Source organism: Clinocottus analis, unplaced genomic scaffold, assembly GCF_023055335.1.
Source record: "Clinocottus analis isolate CAN_PGR_092001 unplaced genomic scaffold, fCliAna1.0.p SCAF_25, whole genome shotgun sequence".
In the NCBI taxonomy this organism is placed as follows: Eukaryota; Metazoa; Chordata; class Actinopteri; order Perciformes; family Cottidae; genus Clinocottus; species Clinocottus analis.
In genome coordinates this window covers 2,918,845-2,943,069 of record NW_027175987.1, presented here as the reverse complement: position 1 = coordinate 2,943,069, position 24,225 = coordinate 2,918,845, and the positions used below count along the sequence as shown (strand labels likewise).

At 45.3% G+C, this 24,225-nt stretch overlaps 1 protein-coding gene across 2 annotated transcripts; it reads right to left on the bottom strand.

The window, feature by feature from the left end:
• Positions 1-1,405: 1,405 nt before the first annotated feature.
• shdb (Src homology 2 domain containing transforming protein D, b) lies at positions 1,406-22,459 on the bottom strand. 2 transcript variants are annotated; one of them, XM_068591449.1, is made up of 7 exons: positions 22,087-22,459; positions 20,133-20,283; positions 17,213-17,434; positions 8,127-8,204; positions 7,188-7,362; positions 5,283-5,402; positions 1,406-2,917 (listed from the first exon to the last, which is right to left on the bottom strand). In XM_068591449.1, exons 1-7 carry the CDS (start codon positions 22,414-22,416, stop codon positions 2,731-2,733), a joined length of 1,263 nt encoding a protein of 420 aa, XP_068447550.1. In that variant the 5' UTR covers positions 22,417-22,459; the 3' UTR covers positions 1,406-2,730. The 2 variants fall into 2 exon arrangements, with proteins under 2 accessions (XP_068447550.1, XP_068447551.1); XM_068591450.1 differs by lacking the exon at positions 8,127-8,204.
• Between the last annotated feature and the right edge of the window lie 1,766 nt (positions 22,460-24,225).

Sequence of the window (24,225 nt, the reverse complement as noted above, 5' to 3'; positions counted from 1 at the left end):
AATTTTAGGCCATGCATGTGTGTGTGCATGTTATGTGGTTTCCCAACATGTTCTCTGGCTCTGCGTTGATCACAGGTGTTCATTCCTCCAAGCATGTCTGATGGATTAACAGCTGCTGTCACCACGTAACCATTGACACCCCCCAGATCTGACATAACACACATTGTGGTATGACAGCTGCGCGCGCACACACACACACAAACACACACCAGAATCATGGCATAATGCTGCGAGGACATTGCCATTTGTTCCAAACTACACAAAAGAGGAATAACAATAGAGCTCTATATTAGGTATCCTTCAGTCTACTCAAAATTAGCAAAGAGACATTCTAAAAAAAGGAAAGCAGAGGCAAGGTAAGTGCTACACAAAAGCAAGAGGAATGAGTGTGAGATATTTGTTTGATTTTGACATGCCGCACTTCCACTGTCGTTAATATTCATATCCCTCCCCAGGGAGTCTTGTTTGAGAGGAAATGGGACTATAGCAGCCCCCCATCCATGTCACCGTCTCTCTCTCTTACACTCACAAACGCCCACGCACACACACACTTGTTTGGAGTCTCATTGGGGAAGTACAGCCAGGCAGCATCTCCTCCCTCCTCCTCCTCCTCCTCTTCCTCCTCCCCTCCCTTATTTTTTTTCTTCCTTCACTTTCTCCCCAATGGAGAGTGATCCAGCTCGTCTCCTCTCTCCGTCACGCGGGTAATCAGCCTCTGCTATTTCATTTGGCTCAGTAATGAAAGCAATCCCCGTGCTTTTCACTGCAGCGCGGCCCAAATAATGAGGACTGCCTCACCCCTCCTCCTCCGCCACACCCCCCGCCCCCCGCCTCCCCTCAGTCCTCACCCCTCTCCCTCCCAACCCTGCTGTCAATGGATGGGGGGGGAAAGCAAATGTGCGTGCATTTGAGTGTGTGGAGCATGCGATCCCGCCAAGTCCTTTGTGCCTCTCTTCCGTCTTTCTGGGTGAGTCTAATGAGTGTATTGCATTAAAAAAAAAACCTGAATATTTTGGAAGTCTTTTCTGTTTGCATCAAACACGAGACCAAACAAGATTTTCCCTTTTCAAATTGTTTCAGATTGATTTTTTTTTTTTTTTTAGGCGTAAAGAGGAAGGGACCGTATTTCACAAGAAATGGGAAAAAAGCCCGACACCAGACTGTAAATAAACATGATTGTGTGGAGCAGAATTTTGTTTTCGAGACAAGTCATCTCCGAAGTCCTCCTCAGGGGTCCCAGCCCCCAGGTTTGGAACCACTGATCTACATAAAGATCTACATGTAGAATCAACACTCTGCATACAGATGAGATGCTTCAACACAGCGGGTACACATCCTGTCATCTTTTTATTAGTGACAGAAACTTGCAATAATAATAATAATAATAATGAAAACAACCCAGCAAATTTGAGATCAAAAAGGAAATGATTTAAATATTTTTTTCCCATTTGTCATTTCCAGTGGTCATAACGTGTTTGGTGAAAGCAGGCTTTCCTCGAAAATCAATGTTTGCCACACAATGCTGCGACCAGGCAGCAGACATGGGAACCCATACCAGATGGCAAGCGTTTAACTCAAATACGACCCACCAACGAGCGAGTAAGGACGTGGCCGACTGAAAGAAAATCTGCGCTCAAATGTGTAGAAAGTCTGCGAATGCGGGCAACAGTCACAACGTTTTAGTTCAGTGTTTCTTGCATCTCATTGCTTCAGCCTACAATCTTAAATTTAAGTTAGTGAGAAGACAATGACAGCATTGACAGGTTGCCTTTTTCTTTTTATCCTTTTTTACAAACTTAGCATTGTCTCACAATTGCAAGCAAACAACAAGAGGTCCAGGTCAGCGAGGTCAACAGGTATCAATACAACACAGCATCTCTGTTGCTCACAAGGAACAAACAACAACAACATGGAGATGTGTCAAGCAAATCCTCAACGTACAGCAGCATGACAGTGCAGAACAGACTGGCTGAAGATCAGCAGGTGTAGCTTTGTGTAGAAAAGCATCTGAAATATAACTGCTGGTGGTAAAAACCTTATATTTTTGAAAATAGCATTTTTTTTTCTCCCCATGGAAAATGAGAATTTTCCAACATTTACAATAGGGTCTCCCAAGCCCGAGGATGAAAAGGTTTTCTCATCTTATACAGTGCAATTTAATCTATTGATTCATACAAACATGAAAAATCAGCTAAATATGACGAGTGAGGTTTTCATCTTACAACAGCAATATTATTATCTTAAACCAGTGTCGATGAGATGTGTTTTTTTGGAACAACAGTAAGTCAATCTAAATCTCCCGTAAACTGGGGCATCAGTACATTCAGAATATACAGACTGTCTCCCCGCTACAGCTCTGCTAACTGCCTTTGCATTCTCGTCAGCTTTTTTTCCAGAGAATTTGGGGTGACATGCCCCGAAATCAAGACATGTCACCCGCCCCCAACCCCGCGGCTCAGTAAGGACAAGAGAGAAAGACGTTACAGCAAAGACTGCCTGAAGTTCAGGTATTGCATTTCATGTGAATCGATCCCCTGGATGTTAGAGACACGTGGGCACAAGTACAACGGCGTGTTGAATCCTCAAAATTAATCCAGTTCTCTCCTCCTGTAGTCCAGCCCAGCGAGAAGAGAGAGCGGGCACTCCGCTGGGAAGACCCCATCAAACATTCAAGCGTTACGTGTCCGATCACAATGACGTCCCGGAGGTCCAGGAGGAGGAGGAGGCGTGTCAGAGAGTCTGCACCAGCACGGGGAACAGCAGAGACAGATGCTCGGCGCCTCGGATCGGGAGTTTGTGTGTGGTGTAGAAGTTGATGACTTCTGGGATGGTGTCAAAGTGAGGGCTGTTCTGTCCCAGCACGTATTTGCCGTCTTTATACTGGGTGAACTTCATGTGCATGAAACCCTGGCAGCTCCTGTGGGGAGAAAACAGGGAGAAAGGGTTTAGAAAGAAAGGAGATAAAAGAGGAAAGGGAGGGGAATATGAAAGTGAGAGAAAAGAGGGAGGCCATGAAATGAGGGGCACATAAAAGAGCAGCCTTCCACACTTTTTTTGTCACTTAATGCCACAGTGGAAATGACAGCCCGGATTTATGGGCCCTTCTTTTTTTTTTTTTTTCGTTCTTCCTGCACTCGGAGGACAAGATTCTAACCAAGATTTAACACCATGTTGTGAATTAGGAAGCGCGGGACAGTATGATGGATGAATGAGTGGCGTAATGGCGCATGGTGGGAAAGAAGAACGCCGGACTGTGAAAGTGGCTCAGCCGAGAGAACCACACTGGCTTCCTCCCTTTAAGGGACATTCAGCCACGACAGGACTTCCCCTTTAAGACCCAGCCAGTCATGATTTATGTCTAATTATAGATGCAGAGGGAAAGAGGAGGGTCGAAGTCGGTCACCATAATTGTCATTGTTCTAGTCAACCAAATTCAAATTTGGAAGAGCAGTGAAATCCCCCCAAAAAACACTCGCTGTGACTACACTCAGCCAAACAGGCAGTGTATGATTTGTCCCACTGGCCTCGAGAGCGCCAAGAGCCAGATGCTTCATCACGTCAGCGCTCAGAGTTGACGGCGTGCTTGTTTTGGGGACTCTTTGTATCTCATGATCTATAAATATTCATGCTGGTATAATTCCAGCAGGCCTGTTTGTTTCAGTGCCGACTCACTTTGGAGTTCTTCATCTCGTCTCCATTGAACAGTCCCTCATGTTGTCCACGTTACTGTCGAATCATACAATAGCTGAGGTTCACTCTTTTCAAGGTACGCTGCACTATTTCACATCACGTTTAGCTGTTGTTATTACCCAAGCTGTCCTTGCTGTCGCCAAAGTAGCGTCAGCAAACAACCAGCAAACCCTTCACAACAGCCTGTTAAAGACTATCTTTGACTTTCTTTCTAATCTAGTCTCCAAAGTATTTGCAAAGAAGCCATTGGTTTATAACCATAACATTCTAAACCACTGTGTTTGGGGGTAAAACCCAAAGGTTTAAAGTTTACATCACTCACCTGGCTGAAAGGCTTTGCTAGGTGTTTGAAAGTTTTTGAATACAGACACAGGCTTTCAGTCTTCTCCCCAGGCATACAAGTCAAACAGAATAAGTATACTTCCCAGTGCAATGGCCCTGATGCAAAATGCCTGACACAAGATAACACTCAAGGGTATTTGACACGATCTGCCTCTTGTCCTCCATTTTTGTACGACAGTGGAACGTAAGGAAAGTGTAAGTAGGTCAAAGTCTTTAAAGTGTGATAGATTTATGACGACGGAAAAGTTTGTTTTTTGCTCTTTTTTTTTACCGTCTTCTCTTCATTTAAACCTGTATGATCCTCAGATTGCGCTTGTTTCTTGTCACCTCTGACTTCTTTCTAGTGTTGGTCTCTTCCTCAATATCAGCAAAGAACTACAGTATTACTGGTTAGCCAAAACTAAGACAATAAAAGGATGTATAAAACCAAACTTTCCCTTTAAGGCAGTCGGAGAGCTAAGCGGCTTTGACTCTTTACAGATTGGGCGATGAAGGACAGTCCCACATTCTGACCGAGCAAAACAATAGATTTTGCAACTTCATAAGAAATCACTACTTCCAAACCTCACAATCGCCAGTTGGGGAACCATTGCCAGTGGTGACCTTGTTGCTTGAGAAAGTGTGTCTGTGTGTGTGTGTGTGTCAAACCCACTCTCCTCATGTAAATGAGTAATGCATGAGCTTGTTTATATGTCGCCCCCCCCTCCCGGATTCTCTTCTTGTGTGGCCCACAGAAGGTAATTCATATTCATTAGTGATTACGGGGAGGATGATGTGTGCACTCAAGTGTGCTCTACCTGCCTGATTACCACTTAGAAGGCCCGCTGGGGCCACATGGGAAGGCCACAGATAGGGGCCAAGGATGGGGTGAGGACAGAGGGATGATGGGAGGTCGGTGAGGCCGGGACGATGGATCATGGTAGTAATTACAAGGGAGAGATTTGACCAGATAAGCAGTATTGTGCCCTGCAAATGAGTATCGGGAGAGGAATCAGTGCGGCAGTGATCTTGAGTGGGGGTGATGGTGAAAGGGAGGGAGGGAGGGAGACGGAGCGAGGAGAGACAGATGGAGGGATGTGGTGACTGCGATATGAGATCAGTAGCTTAGGTGGCTTCAAACGCACACTTCTTCTTTGAAATTAAATTGCAACACTGTTTATTGGAGAGCGGTACTGAAGGTGCACAGGTGTTTGCTTTGCTCATTGTGGTAGGGGTGTGTGTGTGTGTGTGTGTGTGTGTGCGTGTCTTACCGAAGAGACAGGGAGTAGTCAGAGCGGTTGGTCTGACTGTTCCTCACCAGATAGCTACATTCTTTACACAGCGTCAGCAGCGACTCTGCCTCCGAACGCGACAACGAACCGTGGTACCATCTGATGAACAGAACACACACACACACACACACACAGTAAAAAGGAGTAATTATTAGTAATTAGCAGAAGTATAAATGTTTCTAGAGATTAATATTCAAGACCTCCAGGAAACATTTTTTTTAAATAAAAAGCGTTTCCATCGTGGACTGCATTCTTGCATCTGCGCTAGAACACATTGCTAACCGTCTTTCTATCAGCACAAGGTCTTAAAATGTTATAATCAAACAACCCTTCTAACAAGACGACAAGAGTCTACAACCATGCTAGCATCTCGTTGAAGCTTGCAGCAGCTACATGCTCACAACAGTATGCTAACATGCTCACAATAACAATGCTAACATGCTCACAAAGCAGCAGGTGTTTATCATGTTCACCATTTTAGGTTAGGATGTAAGCACGCTAGCATTTGCTACTGCTAAACACTAAAAACAAAAGTACAGTTGTGCCAGGAACGACATTGGTTTTGCCGCTACTGAACAATTGAGGGATTACCCAGGTAACTACAATTCAGCCTGAGATGTGAATGAGTATCTCTGCCAAATTGTATGGCAATCTCTTCCATAGTTTCTGAAATTTCACTAAAAACTACAAAAGTCAACCTTGTGGTGGCGCTAAAGAAAATATAAAAGGAATTGCTTCTGCACAATATAGCATGGCAATTTATCCAGTAATCTTAAAGATACTTCAGTCCGGACCAAAGTGTGGACCAACCAACCAACTGAAAGACAGACTGACTGAAATTGCCATCCATAGAGCCTTGATTTAAATACATAATAAACATAACTGTTGGGGATAAACACAACAGGTGGGTAACATAATTATATTCCTGCAATAAAAATAATGAGATTTTCTTGGACATGACTTGGTGACGTGTACTGAATGCTACAGGTCGGCAGTGATGCTGTTTCTCCCTTTAAAGCAGAGGTGAAGGAAACACAAAGCTCAAAACAGCCTTTAAGAGATCATCAGGGAGTAATGGGGCATAATAATCAACTGCCATCCTCAAGTGAATCAGTATGTGAGCACAACACTGTGTGCGTCGTGTGTGTGCGCATGTGCATGTGTGCTTAAGGGGTGTCATGTGCTTGAATTTCATTAGTAAAACGGCCTTTTATGTGCACATGAATTACACCAGTGATGTCTGAAATTACAAGCCCAAAGTAAATGCTTATTTTTAATGTTCTGACTTAATTAGTTCTCCTTCTAACCTTTCGCAGCTCTGTAAGCTCTTGTGGATGCTGCTTAGCGGCACAGAAAACATAACTGCTTTCACTTAATGTGTCCCTGCCCTTAATAGATCAGAGCGGTGGAATAAAATTGATTTGTGAGACGTACCACCCTGTTCTTCCTCAAATATTCAGAATAACTTATATGACAATGAATGATACACGTACGTGCATGGCAACCATGCAGAGATACTTTTAGTTTAGATGAATAGTTTATGCTAATTGTATTTATATGCACACAAAATTGCATAATTTATATTTGTTTGATGCATTTAAAGATCAGAACTCCAGACAAAATGCTTAGTTTAATCATATATTTCTGTGATGTATTCCTTACAGTTCAGTTACCCATGTGTTGTTATTTTTCTTTCTTTATCCTGTATTATATTCAATTAAAATGGATGACAACAGAGTTAACGACGAAGTGTCATCATTAACTATCAAAAGTCATTGTGATTAACCCTGAACTGGATTGTGTGGCGTGTATACTCTCAGACACACAGCAAATGATGTGTGTTGATGTAGCTCCTGTGGGTTTAACACAAGACTGCATACATACACCTGCTTCTCCAGAGGCAGCGTTGGGTCCACTCTCTCCCCCACCATGGTGAGGCATTCCTGCGGCGTTCGAAACTTCATCCCCCCTCCTGCGAGCGGGCTGGACCTCGGCCCCGCCGGACGCAACCGCTCCGTGGGCGACGAGGAGCGCTCCCACTCTGCGCCATCGAACTGCACTGTTGGCAGACGGGGACAGAAAAAGTGAGTCAGAGTATTTACACCGTGACACGATCAGAAGGGATTAAACCTCGCAGCCAGATTCGGGTAAACACCAGACTTCCGGCTATTGCAAAACATTGCATGCAGCAGAGAGGCCTCTCGTGGATGGGTCAAACTAGAGGACGGCAGGTCCCGGTCTGACAGGCTGCAAAAGTATCAGCATCGTCACAATTACCGTCATCAACATTTTTATGTGTCACAGAGGGGAGATAAGAGACAGGAAGTTGGCATCTTCCCTGCTTGGCTCTGTTGCAAGTCTTTGTCTTCCACTCGGCTACGCTGCAGATTACTTGGTGTTGACGACTCTATTCTGGAGCAAATGACTTGTACAGACCAAAGTGTTATTTACCCCTTGTGTGCCTGATTTGCTAAACTTCAATCTACAGAACTTGTAATTAAACATTAAGTGTACCGTAGCTCTTCTAAGTACCTTGAAATGAACAAGGCAGACATCTTAATTTAGAGGGAGTATTTCATGCGTGGTTGATGCAAGAGGGGAATGTGGTAATTTAAGAAGGGAGAGCTTTAAACCCCCCAAAAATAACTGCCGACACCATTAAACGCAACAGGCAGGCCGCAGGTTTCTTTTTTCCCCTGAATGGAGGTAGAGCAGATGTGGACAACAGCTGGGTCATGAAGGTCAGGGTGACTGCATAGTGCATACACATGTGTAGGCGGTGACAAAGGGAGGGGGAGGGTTGTATTCAGGGTGGGAGGTCACCTGGCTCTCTGACTGGGGGCTCCTCCTCCAGCTGACCCACCGGGGCAGGCCAGGGCAACTCCGACAACTCCCTCATTTCTAATAGAGGGAAGGGAAGCGGGGAGGAGGCGAGAGAGAAAAAGGGAGCGACAGGGTGAGAAAACAGCAGACGGGCTCGAACAAAGTCAACGAAAGGAAGATATGTGGGAGCAGTGGGGATGATTAAAGATGCGAGACAGAAATCAGGTGCAAGATTTGAATGTGAGGAAGAAAGAGTGAGCAAGAAGTGCGATGTGGAAGAGGTGGGAGATAGGGAAGCCGTGTCGAGAGAGTGCATGTGCGATTATACAACAGATGTGGTGTGGAATTAACTATACCTCCTGTCATAAAGACAAGGATTACACTCTAGTTCCTGTCCTTGGCTTCATCACACATGTGGGGAAAACATCTTTAGACCTTATATTTACATCATGTTCTCATGTGCGATAAGACTGAAGAAAGCAAAGAAGATAAAACAGAGAGGACATGAGAAGACAGAGGCTACATTATTTATAGTCATTTGAACAAATCCACTTTCAGAAACTGTCTCGTAGCCACGGACGCAATGAAAACAAAACGTGACTTTATGTGCACTGCAACCCACAGAGCAGTGAGACTGAGGAGTGTGGGGGCAGAATAATGCTCCATGTACCAACAGTAGGAGAGCAGCAGGAGGTTCACAAACCTGAAAATAGCTCATTATCTACTGTAACAGGCGAACCATATACTTTAACAGTCATTACTGCAGCCTTACATGCACATACACACACATACACACACGCACACACACGGACACACACTCGCATTATGCGATTTGCCAGTTCCACGCGGTGCATTCAGCTCCTGCTCACAGCGAAAACGGATTACAAAACAAATAAAAGGAAAAGTGGGGTGACGTCTTAATGAGCCGACAAATCCAAAGACCCCCCAGGCCGGCGACATCAAAGGCCATTTGAATGGGCGTTTGGAGAGAGACCCAGGCTGTACATACATGCCCCTCTCCCTCCCTGGTTAATTATTGAGCAGGCAGACACACTCCGCCACTTTCGCTGGCTCGCCGTGAATTATTGATGCATGGCGCATTACAATGGCCCCATCTGGAGCAACCCGCACCTCTACTGAAGCCAGGATTAAAGTGTGGCCTGGCACCCCCCAATAGCACACACAGGACCGCACAGACACACACACACACACACACAAACCCACCTGACACCTAGAAACAGCAGAGCGCTGCCACACTGCTGCCTGTCCGCTCGGCCCCACGTCACATTTCACACCTCTAATTTTCAAGCAAAACGGAAAGTCACCCATCGGAAAGAGAGAAGGGTGTGAACGAGAAGCACACAATAAAGTGAGAGAGACAAAGCGAGAGATTGAACGAAAGAGAGAGAGAGCTCTAAGACCATTTATCACAGATCGGAAATGTGCTCTGCCATCTGAGTGAGAGATAAGATCAGGTAGTGGTGTTACACAGGCGGGGGGGGGAGGAAGGGGATATTGCATCTTGAAAGATGTATTTTTCTTCGCAAAAAAAGTAAGCGTTGAGATGATTTCAATTGTTTCCCCTGGCTTATCCCAATTGCTTCTTTTTTGGACAAAGACATTTTAAACAATAGACTTGTTTTATGGCTCCCCATTTAGTTTAATTTGTTTGTTTCATAATAAATTGAAATAAGGCAGATCACTCAATAAAGCCCTAATGGGATCAGTAGAAATGAAACTAGTAGAAGACTGAGTCCTCCTAACTAAGTGGCTCAGACTAAAGGGTAATTTATACTCGGGTTTTACGCAGAGACGCAGGCACCCAAGACACGCAAGAGCCGCAAGAGCCCCCTCGCGTAGTCCCATCAGCCATCTTGCGTGTTTACGTGCGTCACCCAAAATTTCTGACTACCCGACAAAGCTAAGCGAGCCGTTCGCAGCCCGCAAGGCTGTGATTGGTCTGCTAACCGCGTCCTTTCTGAGTCTGGCATTTCCGGTTTCACAGCATAATACCGCTGTTTTTTAAAGCCATAGCAGAAACACAAACAATGGATCCCGTTGAAGAACATTTGGCTGAAGAGGTCCGCAAATATGAGCATCTATATAACCTGTCTGACGGAGTATAAGGACACGCAGAGGACAGTAAATTCCTGTATATCGCCCTTGAGCCACACAACGATGTTCCAGCCAATCAGGGGAAAGGTCATGGATGCATAGAGACAAAGTCAGTGGGTGTGAGAGTGATGGTAAATGTATTAATGGTATTTGTTTGAGTGCTGAGCACAAATATCAACAATCCAGAATTGCTGACTCCACCTCAAATATCGAGATATTCACCAAAATGTAAAAGTGATATAAGTTGGACGTGTTCTTCGTCTTAGAATTTAAACCCTTTCCGGTGTGTTTTCGGAACGAGAAACTTCATTTTAACATTTGGGTTGTCAAAAAATCTTCAGTTGTGTTTGGCTCTTGTGTCACATCTGGTTGCAATAAATCCAGCCGTTGACTCGAGGCATCAAAACTGTTGTCCACAAACCAACGTCAACTTCTTATCTACAGTCTACGGTTCAGCCAGACCGCTCTCCAGCGCCGGCGGTGTGGAGATGGGTCTGGATATGCAAGGCTCGATTTAGGGTAACCCACGTAACCCTTCCTGAACCTGCAGGCTCTACCATGCTAACGGGGACCAGTGTACTTGTATTTTATCCGGGACAATTGGCAGCTCTCTCTACTGCAAAAGACTGAACAAACACAAACCTTGCCTTAACTACTCACTCTGATAACAAAAGGCTGAATATCAAGCTAACACACACACACACACACACACACACACAAACAAAAGTGCACACATGCAAATACACGTGCACACAAAGACAATCCCACCGTGTCACTCATTCAGTGGAAGGGAACATCTGGCTTCCATTCACTTCTAATGGGAACCTGTGGCTCTCTATGGATGAGGGCTATTACGAGACAATGAGGCTCACTAATGGTTTACGGACAAAGGCACACTCATCAGTGCTCACAGCCTATGTTTATGACTTGTGTTTAAAATCTACTGCACTGTATTCATTACATTTTTTGCCACAACAGAGTCTTTTTCTCATCAGTTATGTTTCCCATTGGAAGCCAGCTGAAGAAACAGCCATTCAGTCATCTTTCGTCTGCCAAAATCCCACATGTGCTGGAGCCTCTGTACCTGCTAGCAATTACCCGAAATTATCTGAGGGGGAGGGAATGACCAGACCTCGTCGTGATTGACAGATAACTGACTATTCAAGCACACCAGCTGTTTTCTACATCCTGGTAATAAAGGAGGCGCAGACAAAGACAATGGAACAGCTTCATTAGGTCCATTAATGAAGACATCTGTTTTTCAAAGAGCCCTGGCATCACATCTTTTCTCCACACACACAACGACCTTCTGCTTGGCAAAATGGTCCCCAGACAGACAATTAACACCTCGTGCCAGTCAAGAAGACGGAGAAGAAAAACATAAATTCATACAAGTTTCTTTTTCATATAATGCCTCAACACCACCTAGATTTAAAGTTCAAGCATCACACATTTTTTGATCATCTCGTCTGTGTTTCTATTTTCCGAGCATTCATTAAATCCATCCCTCTTTCTTCTTTAACCTATCTTCCTCTAAGTGGGGCATTATCTCTCTTTCGATATTCCCTCGCTCCTCTCGTGTCTTGCCCTACTCTACTTCCATCACCTCTCCACCCATCTCTCATGTTGGGAAGCGAGAGGGAATCACGAAGGACATGCCTTTTCATTAATGTCAGTAAAGGGTCACGCTGAAGGAGGAAGAAATGCCACTACGGGGAGAAGGGAGGGGGCAGGTGAGCGGGGACGTGACACAGAGCAAAAGGGAGCGAGAGTAAAAGAGAGAAAGCGACACGAGTCCTTCCACTGTAACGGTAAATTGATGAAGAGGCTGGTCAGATGCCCCCAGGGTCTGCTCAGAGCAGCATCACACCAGAAATGGAAATCTCGCTCACGGTTGTCAGCACGCACACACACGCACACACACGCACACACACACACACACGCACACACACACACACACACACACACACACACACACACCACAATACATTTTCAGGCCCCTGCAGGGACAGAAAACCTGGTCCTGCCCTTTCGGAGCACATGTATCTCGACAACCAGACACAACACACACAGTTGCAGACCATCAGTCAAGGTGTCTTTGCTAAACCAACCTCCTGTATCACTTTAAAGCACCCTTCAGCATTACGCCTAAAATACTATTCACACTAGGAGGGATACAGCAATCTAATGTTCTGGATGACTTGGATGATATCTTTTTTCAATTTCTTAAGAATCAATTCACTCAATTCACTCAATGAATATAGTTTTGCTTCTCAGCTGCTGGTTGCTCTACAAGTCTGAAGCCATGCCAGTGGCTCTGTGAAGTTAGCATGCTAACATTTGCCCATTAGCTCTAAACATAAATGTCAACTCAGGCATGTGGAATGACATTGGTTTATGCCCAAATATCTGCAAAGCTAATTGGAAAAATTCAAACTTTGACCTCGTGATGTCTCCAGATGCCCCCGTCTGTTTGAGCTCTACACCTACGACTTCTGCCCCAAACATGGAGAACTCTTTTGTAAAGTTTACAGATGATACAATGTCATCGGCTAGATTACATACCACAATGAGACTTCATATGAAGAGGAACGACAGCTTTGCACAGTGGTGCTCAGAGAATAACCTACTGTTGGACGTCAGTAAAACCAATGAGCCAGTTATTGATTTAAAAAAAAAAAGGAGGCGAAGACACGGACCCCTGTCAACATCAAGGATGCTGACCAATTTAGCAGCTTTAGGTTCCTGGGAATCGGCAACAATCTGACATCGACACATCTTTATCTTGGTGAAGAAAGCTCAAGAGCGGCAGTTTTTCCTAATATTCTTATTAAAATTCCCCATTCCAAGCTCTTGTCAACTTTTACAGGGGAGCAATAGAAAGCAGCCAGACTGCAAACATACAAACTGGCACGCGATGTGGACGGGACAGGACAGGGAGGCTCGACAGCGGGTGATTAAAACCGCCCAGAACATCATCATTGGCACCTATGTATTGAGCATATTGGTGAGAAGAGGAGCCTGCAAAGAGCTGAAGGGATATCAAAAGACAAAGCTCATCCAGCCACAGCCTGTTCACCCTGCTGCCGAAAGAGATACAGAAGTACCAGCTGCCGAACCACCAGACTTCAAAACAGCGTCTTTTCTCTGGGTGCGACACTCCTTAATTCCTACTCCATCCTTCAAATATCAATTTGAATCATTTATTTTTTCGTAATTGTGACTACAATCTAAATTTCGTTGAGCGACCCCGTGGTACAGTGACAAATAAAAACCTTGAAACTTGAAAGTCCTTACAATTCATCCTGATTGCCTACATCCAAATGTCACGTCATCAAATAGTTGTCGGAACATTTTACTCAAAACCTCATGGAGGCACGAAATAAAAAGACAGGGCATCACCAAAGTCAGTAGGATCCATCCTGTGGGCACCATGAAAGTCTGTCTGGCAATCCATCCTGCAAGCTCCCAACCGACGTCGCCATCACTACATCAGTGCCACTGGTTTCCTCAACAGCCATTTGTTGAGGAATAAATCAATTACGATTGTACATCAAACAAATTGCCACAGAAACGTGAGGGGGAAAAACTATTTGATCACAAGGATACCCACTTTAACGTTTTGTACTGCAAATAGTTTGTCTGGACCAATTTAAAAGAAAAACACAAGCCGTTTGCCTTCATGACACACACATTCATTCCCTGCACAGCCCCTGTCTTTTGCTGTTGCCTAATGAGCAGCTGCACTGGAACAAGTGGAGGATAAGTGCTTTTCTCAATGGCACCATGATCGTAATTCCTAGGGCTGGAAATGTTATTCATTCATCCGTCCTCATCCAGGTTTCCAGCTGACTTGCGACCCTCTAATCATGCGCACACCCCTCCATGTTTTAAAAGCCGTCACCTGCATGAAAACGGCTAAAAGCTCCTTTATGAAACTTCCAAACATGAAATACCTGACAGATACATTCATCTGTTCATTAGCGGAGAGATAATTAGATTGTGCCTTTCATTGGCTCACTAATTGATGCTGAATGGTCGCAGAGCCAATCTCCCTCTGCCGGACTGTCTATTGACTTCCAAGAATTAATGACTGTTGTAATTTGAGTTGGACGGTGGTGACTGGTGACAGCTTTCTAACGTTGCAATTAAAACCCACCGAACTGAGAGACGCCCGTAAGTCCGACCCCTCAGGCGCCGCGAGATTCACACTCACGCAGCTGGCTGAAGCGGACATTGGAATATAAATGAAATGTTTTGGAGGCAAGCTTATTTCTGATGCTTTTTTGAAAAATAGCCGTAAAATGCAATACTCGCCCAGGCGATTACATTTAAGCATGGATAAGCTGTGAAAATCATAATTACAGAGATTCTGTTCAGAAGCGCTTGCATGAATGCAATGCACGCAAAACCACAAACAATATGCACCAGCCCCCCTTACACACACACACACACACACACACACACACACACACACACACACACACACACACACTCTCGTGCCAACATGCACACAACCTCTTCTCACCCTTCAATTAGGGGGCCTGATAATCAGAGCTGGAAAACCTAGCTGAGAATCCACATGTGTGTGTGTGTGTGTGTGTGTGTGTGTGTGTGTGTGTGTGTGTGTGTGTGTGTGCATGCGCCTGTGTGAAGGTGATGATGAGGGGCTGCTGGCAGATTGCGAGGCCGCCCCTTTGCCCCCTGTAGCGGTTTATCTGAGTGAGTGTGTCACATCCACAGGGAGGGAGGGCCATGGGGACAGCCCTGTCACCACTGCTGCGTTGGCATATATATATATATATATATATATATATATATATATATATATATATATATGCATGCATGCGTGTGTGTGTGTCTGAGAGATGTGTTAGCGGATGACGGATTGCACCCTGTCACAATGGCCCTGACTCCCCCTCCCCTCCCTTTGCCACAGCACCCCCAACCATTAATTCTCCTCAATGCCCCTCCCCTCTGAAACACTGGGTCTCCACAAACACCCATTGAGCTGCCACCAAAACATACCATAACCTTGGACGTCCCTTTCCATTCCTCTCCACAGCCTCTCTATCTCCTTTCCTCCTTCTGTCCATCTCTCTCATACTTTCTCCTCATATCTCTCCTCCTTCCCATTCCATCGCTCTTGTTCTGCTCCATCCCCGTCCTCGTCCTCGTCCTCTCTACCCTCCCTCACATGTGCCTAGCAACGCTGAGTGGGTCTGGGAATATGGATTAAATGTGAGAATGGAAAATACTGTTTGTGTGTTTACACTCCAGTGCTTTGGTCTGCTCAGACAGACAGCATGCCAGCTCAGAGTGCTGACTCCAAATGGAAAAAACAAGGGGTCAGAAAACTCACAAGCGTTTTCCTCCACTGCGCTCTGTAACGGTGCTGTGAGCACTGCTCTGCCGGCGCAAATACTGTATAGTGGCTCAAAGAGGGAAAGCCGGAGAGGCTAAAAGCGACAGATGAAGCAGGAACAAGTGCTAAGTGTCATTTCTTTTAAATTAACCGTTGTGCGCCTCCTCTTGAAATCATCTCTGCTCTCAAATAAGTTACGGCGTCTCTTTGCTGCTTCTCTGCTTAATGCGATTAGAGCCTGAACACGGTGTGAATGTCTTTGTGTGTGTGTGTGTATGCGTTCAGACAATGGTGCGCTGACCATGACTCTCTTATTAACACTGGATTGGTCATGCACATGCAGGCATGTAATTAACTGAGAAGAGGAGGGGGGCACACACACAGGAGGAAAGAGGGGAGGGGAAGAGAGGGGAGAAGAGGGGGGGTGGGGTTGATTTATTATGCCATCACCTTGACCTTGGTGACTTGGAGATGCAGCTCAATTAAACCGACTTGGCCTTGCATGCCTTACACTGATCCACTCCTAAATGACCCATCAGTCCAGCTACGTTTCTCTTATTTGTACTTCACTCGCTCCCACCCAATTATATTTAATACATGGAACGTAATGGGGATGGGTTGTGACATGCACCGTCAGTGCCACGTTTGAAAAATAATAATCATGCACTGCGCCAATTATTTTTGAAATACTTCTGATAATATGAGGATTGAGAAAATAACAGGATTCGTGCCTCTCCCAACCTTCTCTTTATGACGTCTCTACTGTATCTCCCTCACGCACACGTGACACACAAGCACAAGCCGTCTCCGACAATTCTAATGACCATCTCCGAGGTTGTTGTTGTGACTGTGGTCCGTCATGTGCGAGAGAACAATAAAAAGATGTGTGTCTTTTTAGCTGAGGCAGTGAAGGTCACAGCAATCTGTTTTCTGCAAATAAAAATGGATTCTGAGATGTAGTGATGGGGGGGAAGACTCAGCATTAAAAGGTCAGGACAGTTAGATGAGTATTTCACTATGTAGTAATAGCAGCATGGCTCTCTGCTCCTGGCTTTGACCTTTGAAACTGCTATTTTCGAGCATTATCGTAACCATTTTCACAATTTCTACTGAACGAGTCCCTTTTTGGGACTCAATGTGTGGCTAAAAGACACTCACAATACAATGGATACAATATGGAGGCATTAAACTGGGCGTTCAGTTAAAAATGATTTTCCTGCAAAAGTGCTTCGCCGTCCTAAATATTACAACCTCAATTTTTCCTAAAAGCTTTTATTCTGAGACGTTCTGAATATCGATTTAAATATGCAATGAAGCAAAATTCAGCAGCTCCACGGTCTAAATTGCGTCTAAAATGTATTCCTAAATTGATTTCCATGCCATGTTTTCCGGTTTAAAAATCACAAGCAAAGACCAGTGACAGTCCCGTTCATGGAGTATTCCTCCCATCAGGTGCAGAAACTTCTAATTGAAGGACAGCTTATTGATTATCTCTTGTCCAACCTACATAACGTAGCTACGATGAGGTGGCTCTTTCCAGACTAAGCTCCACCCTGATATTTATTGACTTTACTGGAAGCATATCGTCATAAATCTTTAAAGTTACCTGCAAAAGCTTTAGAGATGTGATCCTTTTTCCATTCCCAGGGTTGGTCGTACTCATCAGCCGGTCTCTCGTCGTCTTGCGGCAGCCTGCTGCTCTCCTTGCTCTCCTCCTGAGGTTCTCCGTACAACAGACCCGGGCGCTGGCCTCGCTCATCTTCGTAGGGGGTATCGTAGAGCTGCACCCCGCCCCGTGACCGCCCTGCTCCTGGACCGCGCTGCAGCTCTGTTGATGCATATGCAAAAATAACACAGATTCACACGCACGACGCATGCAAAAATGACAACAAATAAAATACCAAAAGAAATTCTTTTGGATGTGCTACCAATCTGCAATAAACAACAGACAAAGTTGAGAAATAATATGCCGGTAGCGATGAAGTGACATTATTCTTTAATAAAGAGAAGAAAAAAAAACATAAAGCCTGTTGAGCTTTGACATGACTAGAATTAGGGGAGAGAGAAAAATGATGTTTGCACAGCTTGCCGTGGGCTCAGAATCTCATATCGGGGGGCTTAATAAGGCCTTGGGCTGGATGCTGAGTTGCAACACGTTAGACAAACTACCCCTCCTTTTCTGTCTCGTCCATCCTGAATCCCAGCAGCAATCTAGCACGGCTCACAACAGCATCCATGGCCCCTTATTAACATTTTCATCACTTTCTCAGTAGGTTCCGACCGAGAAATGTTTCCCAGCACTTGCAACTGTTGTGTGGAGTCAAATATGGCCACGAGATAAAGGGCTTTAAGATTATTGACGCACAAGAGGATGAAATCTGGTTTCTAAATGCATCAAGAGAAGCCTCCGTGCTGCAGCAGCAGCAGCAATCAGCGATGGCGCTTTGATATGTTGACCTAAAAACTGTACCCTTTTTAAAAAAAACACAGGTGGTACAGAAGAGGATTAAATAGGGGGAAAATAGAAGGAGTAGGCATCTTTTGTGCACACAGCCGGCAGCCTTGCAAAAGGAGGTGCACTCACATGAGAAGGGAACAGGACTAAATGGAAGGGTTCCCTGGTGAAAGGCAGGGGAAAACTTTAACCTTCACACGACAAGACACCGCTATTGGGCGACCCTGTAGTCACCATGGCGACCAAGTGGCGGGCACGGGGAAAGGCCCTGAGGTTGTGAAGAAGAGGGTGGAGGGGAAATGGAGAGAAAGGAGGAGCAAGGCGAGGGAGGAGGGATAGAGGAGGTGGTGGAGCGAGAAATGGGAGGAGAGAGAAGAGTAAAAGGAAGCAGTGAGGAAACAAGAGGAGGAGGCGGAGAGGAGGGGGGAAGGGGAGGGGGGGTCTGCCAGTGTTTGATGTTAAGTCATTGAGACAGAAGCACAGCGGGGCTGAATGCTGCTCTACCTGCGCTGGGAACCCGCGGTGTCAGCGACAGCTTGGAGATGGAGAAGATGAAGGCGAAGAGATAAAAAAAAAAAACAGGCGGAAATAAAATGAGAAATTCATTGGAAACATGATGGAGGAAAACAGCGGAAGGGGAGGAGATAAAATATCAATATTGACCAAAAGGTGAAGTGGATTGAAGAGTGAGGGGAATGACGACAGGAAGTGTTTAAGCATACAGATGAATGGGGGCGCTGGAAACAGAGACACTAGAAGCACTGAAGATGGTTTTTCCCCCCAGAAACTTACAGTGAAGATGAAGCACACAGGTGTCTTTTGAGGACAGTCGTTGTGAGAAATTATTATCATTATTATTGCGATCTTGAGTCAGGCTTTGCGGCTCTGCTGTGTCTTTTGATGAGCAGCTGCGGGCAGAGACAGACACACAAAAGCCGGCAGACAGACAGCCCCGGAGTGACGGGCTCAAATCAGAGTCAACAGAAGCGCTGAGACAGTGCTTCGCCTCACGCTCTGCAATCAGCGCAAAGAATCTATTCTCCCTAGCTGCAACGAGAATTGAAAAAAAAGAAAAAAGAAAATTCTTCACGGTCTCTCAGTTAGGCAACTTAAGGGATTCACCTCAAGCCCGATATCAGGAACTTCATTTTGATCACCAAAAAGCCACCGAAAGTGACAACGGATAGAGGACCGGACATAGTTTTCGCTGCAGGACAGATTAGAGAGAGAGAAAAAGCCAGACTCCCCTCAGGGAGAGCCCTCGAGATGAAGTGAGCTGGAGAAAGAGGAGGGGGGGGAGGCTTTTACACTAAATTACTGGGACAGAGCAGGGAGAGTGCGAGCGGGAAAGGGGCAGACAGAGATGTTATGGGAGGAGAGACAAATGGAAAACGATAGATGTGAGCTCGATGATGTCAGAGAAAATCACTAGGGAGGAGGGAGGGTCCGAGACGGGATACTGGGTAGACACCTCATAAGGGACATTTCATGAGGCTGAGAGCGTGTGACGAGTGGACAGGTCTCACTGACGTAGGACTGTCTACCAACACATCGAGTCATGAAACTGGAATTACTGAGAAATGCCACATTTAACGCCACCGGTTCTAGAACAAAGGAAAATTTGGAAATAAGGAGCCGTTGTTCCGCAAATGCAGAAATACTTCACTATAAAAGACAAAGAGAGGCGATAAAGACTGATTGAGTCATTGATCATCTGGAGGGTTGTTTTAAAAAAAAAAAAAAAACAGGCTGACAGATTTAAGATCAATGACGATACTTCACGCCACAGTTATACGAGATGGTGCGCTTGAAACGCAATAAAATAGCAGACTGATTTTTATGACAGGTAAGAAGTCTGTATTTAACCCTTCAGGATGCTCTCTTACTCTCCTATTGTAAAGGCATGTCTGATTCATTCATTATTTATTTATTAGATGGGTTCACCACACGTTACGATAACTAGCAGAGACAACTGCAATCCAAAAAGGAAGCAGAAAACCTCTATGACAACAATGTGGGTCACTGAAACATTATAATACCTATAAATAAAGTGACTGATGAGTCCACTGACCTGTTATGACCCTCTGGGCCTCATACGGCTCCATGTAGCCGTTGTTCTCACAGGGAACAGATCTGAGATCTGGTTCTGACCTGTGGTCCATGCGAACGTCGAATGGGTCTGAATAATCGGTTTCGCCGGCCAATGGAGCAGACGGCACCACCTACAAAAGGACAAAAGACACACTTGTAACAGAACATTAACTAGCTCTTGATTGATAAAAACGTCACCAGTATTTGTTTTTTTGCATTCATATAATAAATGCAAACCAATTTCTAATGTTGCTTTGCAGACAAACAATTTAAAATCAGACATTTCAGACTTTCAGCCAACGGTTTTTTTTAATACATATAAGCTGTCAGTCACACTTTTGAAACCCTTGAAGTAAAGCATTCTAGACAATAGCTCATCAAGAGCAGAGATGGAGAGCGCAGCGCAACACTCTTAACAAGCAATCACAGACTCACTGAATGGGGCCTTAACTATATGTTTGGTTACGCTTTCCGGGATCATCCAGAAACCAATTTGCATGTTTCGTGTGAAGCATCTCAAAACCATAGCAAAGCTATAGTAGCTATACAATGTAGTTTCCTCTTAAAACGCCCAAAAGAGGGACTATGTTGCATGTTAGTTGCTGCCTTTCAACTACATGCCATGTAGCCAGAAACCGTCCTGTCTGAGGATCAAGTGTTTCTTGCTCGTGGGAAGAGAACACGGACAGTAAAGAGCTGGTTGCACAGGAGAAAACCAGTGATCATCTGGCACACTGACAGCTACACGAGCAGCCATATGGTGTCACACACACAAACACACACATATACCTATAAATGCATACACATTTTGGCAAAGGGCTCTCTTCCCATGTCTTTCTCCCTGACAAAGGAAATCACTGTCGCAGGGCTCGCTTCCTAAACTCCTGCTAGACGTGCACACGCCCTCACAAAATTACATTTTAATCCCCTGTTGATTCCGTAACAGGTTATCTATCGACGCACAGGAATCTGCAATGTAAATTAGAGTGCGGTTGTTCCCACAGACCCTGGGAAATTAATGAGAGCAGGAGGAGAGGGGAGTAGAGGGGGGCAGCTATCGACTCGAGTTAAGACTATTACTTCAATCCACTCCTGGACTTTCGCACTTGTAGCATTTTCCATGAGCCGAGTCATGGATTTAACTGCAGCTTTGAAAAACCCTCAAATACTCCTTAACTTACTCAGCATATGTGAGCAGAATTATCGTGAGGACCGTTTCCTTGTAAAAAAAAAAACACAACAAAAAAAAAACCCTTCGCTTCCGCTCTAGTCGCTCCGTCTCAACATCTGTTTGCCTTTGTTCCGCGCAGTAGTCGTGGATGTTTTCTATACAGCACAACATGCACACAGCACAGCCAGAAAGGTGCTGCAGTCCTGATGAGACAAGCAACACCACAGTACAAATCATACCTCCCCGTGGCCCTTGACATATCACGGTATATGGCCCCTCACATGTGCTCATGTGGGGGTCTATCTCAGCTTGCGAAACTAAACCACATTCATTATTTATGAAAGGACATAAACTCAAGGGACCGTGACCCTCTCCGACTCAATGGTCCGCTCGAGCCATCAATAATTCCTTCTTCCATCGAGGGTAGAGGATTTATGTGGCGCATGGGATGTAATGTGATTTATGTAAACATTGCATATTTGAGACACACATTACTAGTCACTTGCTTATGGAGTCTGATCAATAAAGCTGTCACAGTGATGAAAATGAGATGAGAGAGAAGTGGGAGAGTGTTTTTTCCTTCCTTCATCACTTACGTGCCTTCCCTTCACCCCTCCCTCTCACTTCCTCATAAAAAGCTGAATTTGTCATCTCCTGCTTTTTGCTTACACCTACACCTACACACACACACACACCTACACACACACACACACACACACACACACACACACACACACACATGCTGGGAATCTAAAGCTCTTACAGGCTCTTGCTGGTCATCTAAAGAGACAGTACTGAGGAGGATCTTGGTGCGCCCCAGCTCCTGGGAGTCCACTTTGATCAGTCTGTGTTTGGGAGATTTCACGTCCACACTGGATGTCTTCATGGGAGACCCGTACACGGGTGTGCTGGGGTCAGAGGTCCCAGACTCGCCCCTGGACCTGTTTTCCGAGTCCTCGTAGGGATCCTCGAAGTCCAGGTCCCTCTGGAGCCGATAGGCTTTAAGGATCTCGCTCTCCGTGTAGTCTGGTGTGGGCGGCTGCGGCGGCACCTTCCTGCCGAAGCTTAGGTAGTCTTTCAGCCACTTGGCCATCGCAGCTCCGCTTCCAAAACCTGCTGGCGTGTGGTGGAGTGAGGGCAGGAGGCTGCAGGGGGCAGACAGAGACATGGGGGGGTTTTACTGCTTGGTCTTATTTCTGATGAGATTGTGTGAACATCACAAAAAATAGACTTTAATCCCTTTTATAATATCTGTGCAGAACAACTTTTTCAATTGATAGCAGACCGTCAAGTGTGCGTTTACACGCACTCAATGTGACGATAAACTACACCAACAGCTGGGCTTTACGCACTCCTTTTGTTTTACCCAGGGAGCAATAGCGTCTGGCATCTGGACTTTGCCCAAAGGCTGCGATTACATTTCACACCCCTGCAATAAAGTCTGACGTTAACATGCCAATAAAAAATAAAAACACGAAGACAAAGACTCAACGTGAATATCAACGCAATGAGGAATTTAAACAACGGCACATTTTTTGTTTAATTTTGTAATTTAACCAACCAGTAAAACATGTTTAGTTTTAGCACATGCTTCTCTGGAAAGCCGCAAACGCAAGATGAAAATAACCCGCTTTTTCCAGATGTATCTTTACTTTCACAAACAGTCACCAAAACACTGGGTTTCATTGCTGGAGAGCGCTGCGCTCACTCACCAGCCCGTTCAGTCCTTCAGCCACTTTGGACGCTTTATTCCGCGTTTCTTCATGTCGGTCACAATAAAAAAAAAAAAAGCGGCACAGAAAAGTGACGAAAGCTTCCCCTTTCCCCTTTTTTCCTGCACAAAAAGGACAAGAAAACAGCAGCTTTTCTGGGAAAGAAAAACAAAAGCATTGAAATCTGCCGGAGTTCCTCCAGCGACTGACGGCAAACGTGCGAGTGAAGCGAGCGACGACACAGCGCCGAGAGAAACTCAGCCGAGCGATTAAAGGGGAGGCGCTTCATCCCCAGTGGAATATCCTCCTATTCCCTCACGAAGTCAGCCGACCGTTCATTCATTGAAATATCTGCACATCGCAACCGCCTGCAACAAGAGAAGAGATGCATCCTCTTTCAAAACCACTGGAACTGCGCGGGGGGAAACAAATGAGGAACATAAACTGGGGGGAGAAAAAAAAAAAAAAAAAATCAGCTCGCACGAAATGTGCTCCGAACGTGCATTATTGATTCGCATGACATCACTGGAGAATGTTCCTGTTTTAGCTTCACGGTTTTTCAAAGGATTTGTGCAGTTTTTGCCAAAAAGAAAGCCGAAGCCTGAAGGGTGAACAAAACTGTTTTCTGCTTCCTTTTTTTAAAAATGGTTTGGTGGAGTTATGAACAGTGGAGTTCAGACATATGTGAAGACACAAAATACACTATTCAAAAAACAAGATGACAAAAATCACTGAGGCCTGTCCACTCTGATTGAAAACTAAGGCATTTTAGGTTGAGTGTGTGTTTCCGTCTGAGTGTGTGTGTTCATCCCGTCACAGATGTCCCATTAACCGTAAAGTCCGGGCTGGTAAATTGGATTGTGTGCTACAGCGGGTAAGGCCATCTCAGTCTGTTAAAAGGCCGTAAATGCCCCCTTCTTTACGACACTCAAGAGCTCACTTTCTCCCGGGGGCGGGGAGTCGGGATGAGGTCATTGAGCTACTATCCACTCCCACCACAACCATTGACATTACCCCATCAAGACCTTCCCATCTTCCTCCTCCTCCTCGCCTGCTGCCTATACCTGCTCCAGTGTTTACTTAGTACTGCCTTCAGACCCAAAGGCGGGGTCACAGGGATCAAAAACAATTCCTAGTCTGTTTCTGAGGGAGACCTGAGAGTGTGATTGCAAACATCTCACAGGTCCCCG

What these genes read in the sequence shown, in the direction of transcription:
- shdb (XM_068591449.1), bottom strand. Translation starts at nt 22,416, where the DNA reads ATGGCCAAGTGGCTGAAAGACTACCTAAGCTTCGGCAGGAAGGTGCCG. An exon ending in TAGATGACCAGCAAGAGCCT is followed by an intron (nt 20,284 to 22,086) that starts GTAAGAGCTTTA and finishes GTCCTTTTGTAG; the next exon opens with GTGGTGCCGTCTGCTCCATT. An exon ending in GGCCCAGAGGGTCATAACAG is followed by an intron (nt 17,435 to 20,132) that starts GTCAGTGGACTC and finishes ATGCATCAACAG; the next exon opens with AGCTGCAGCGCGGTCCAGGA.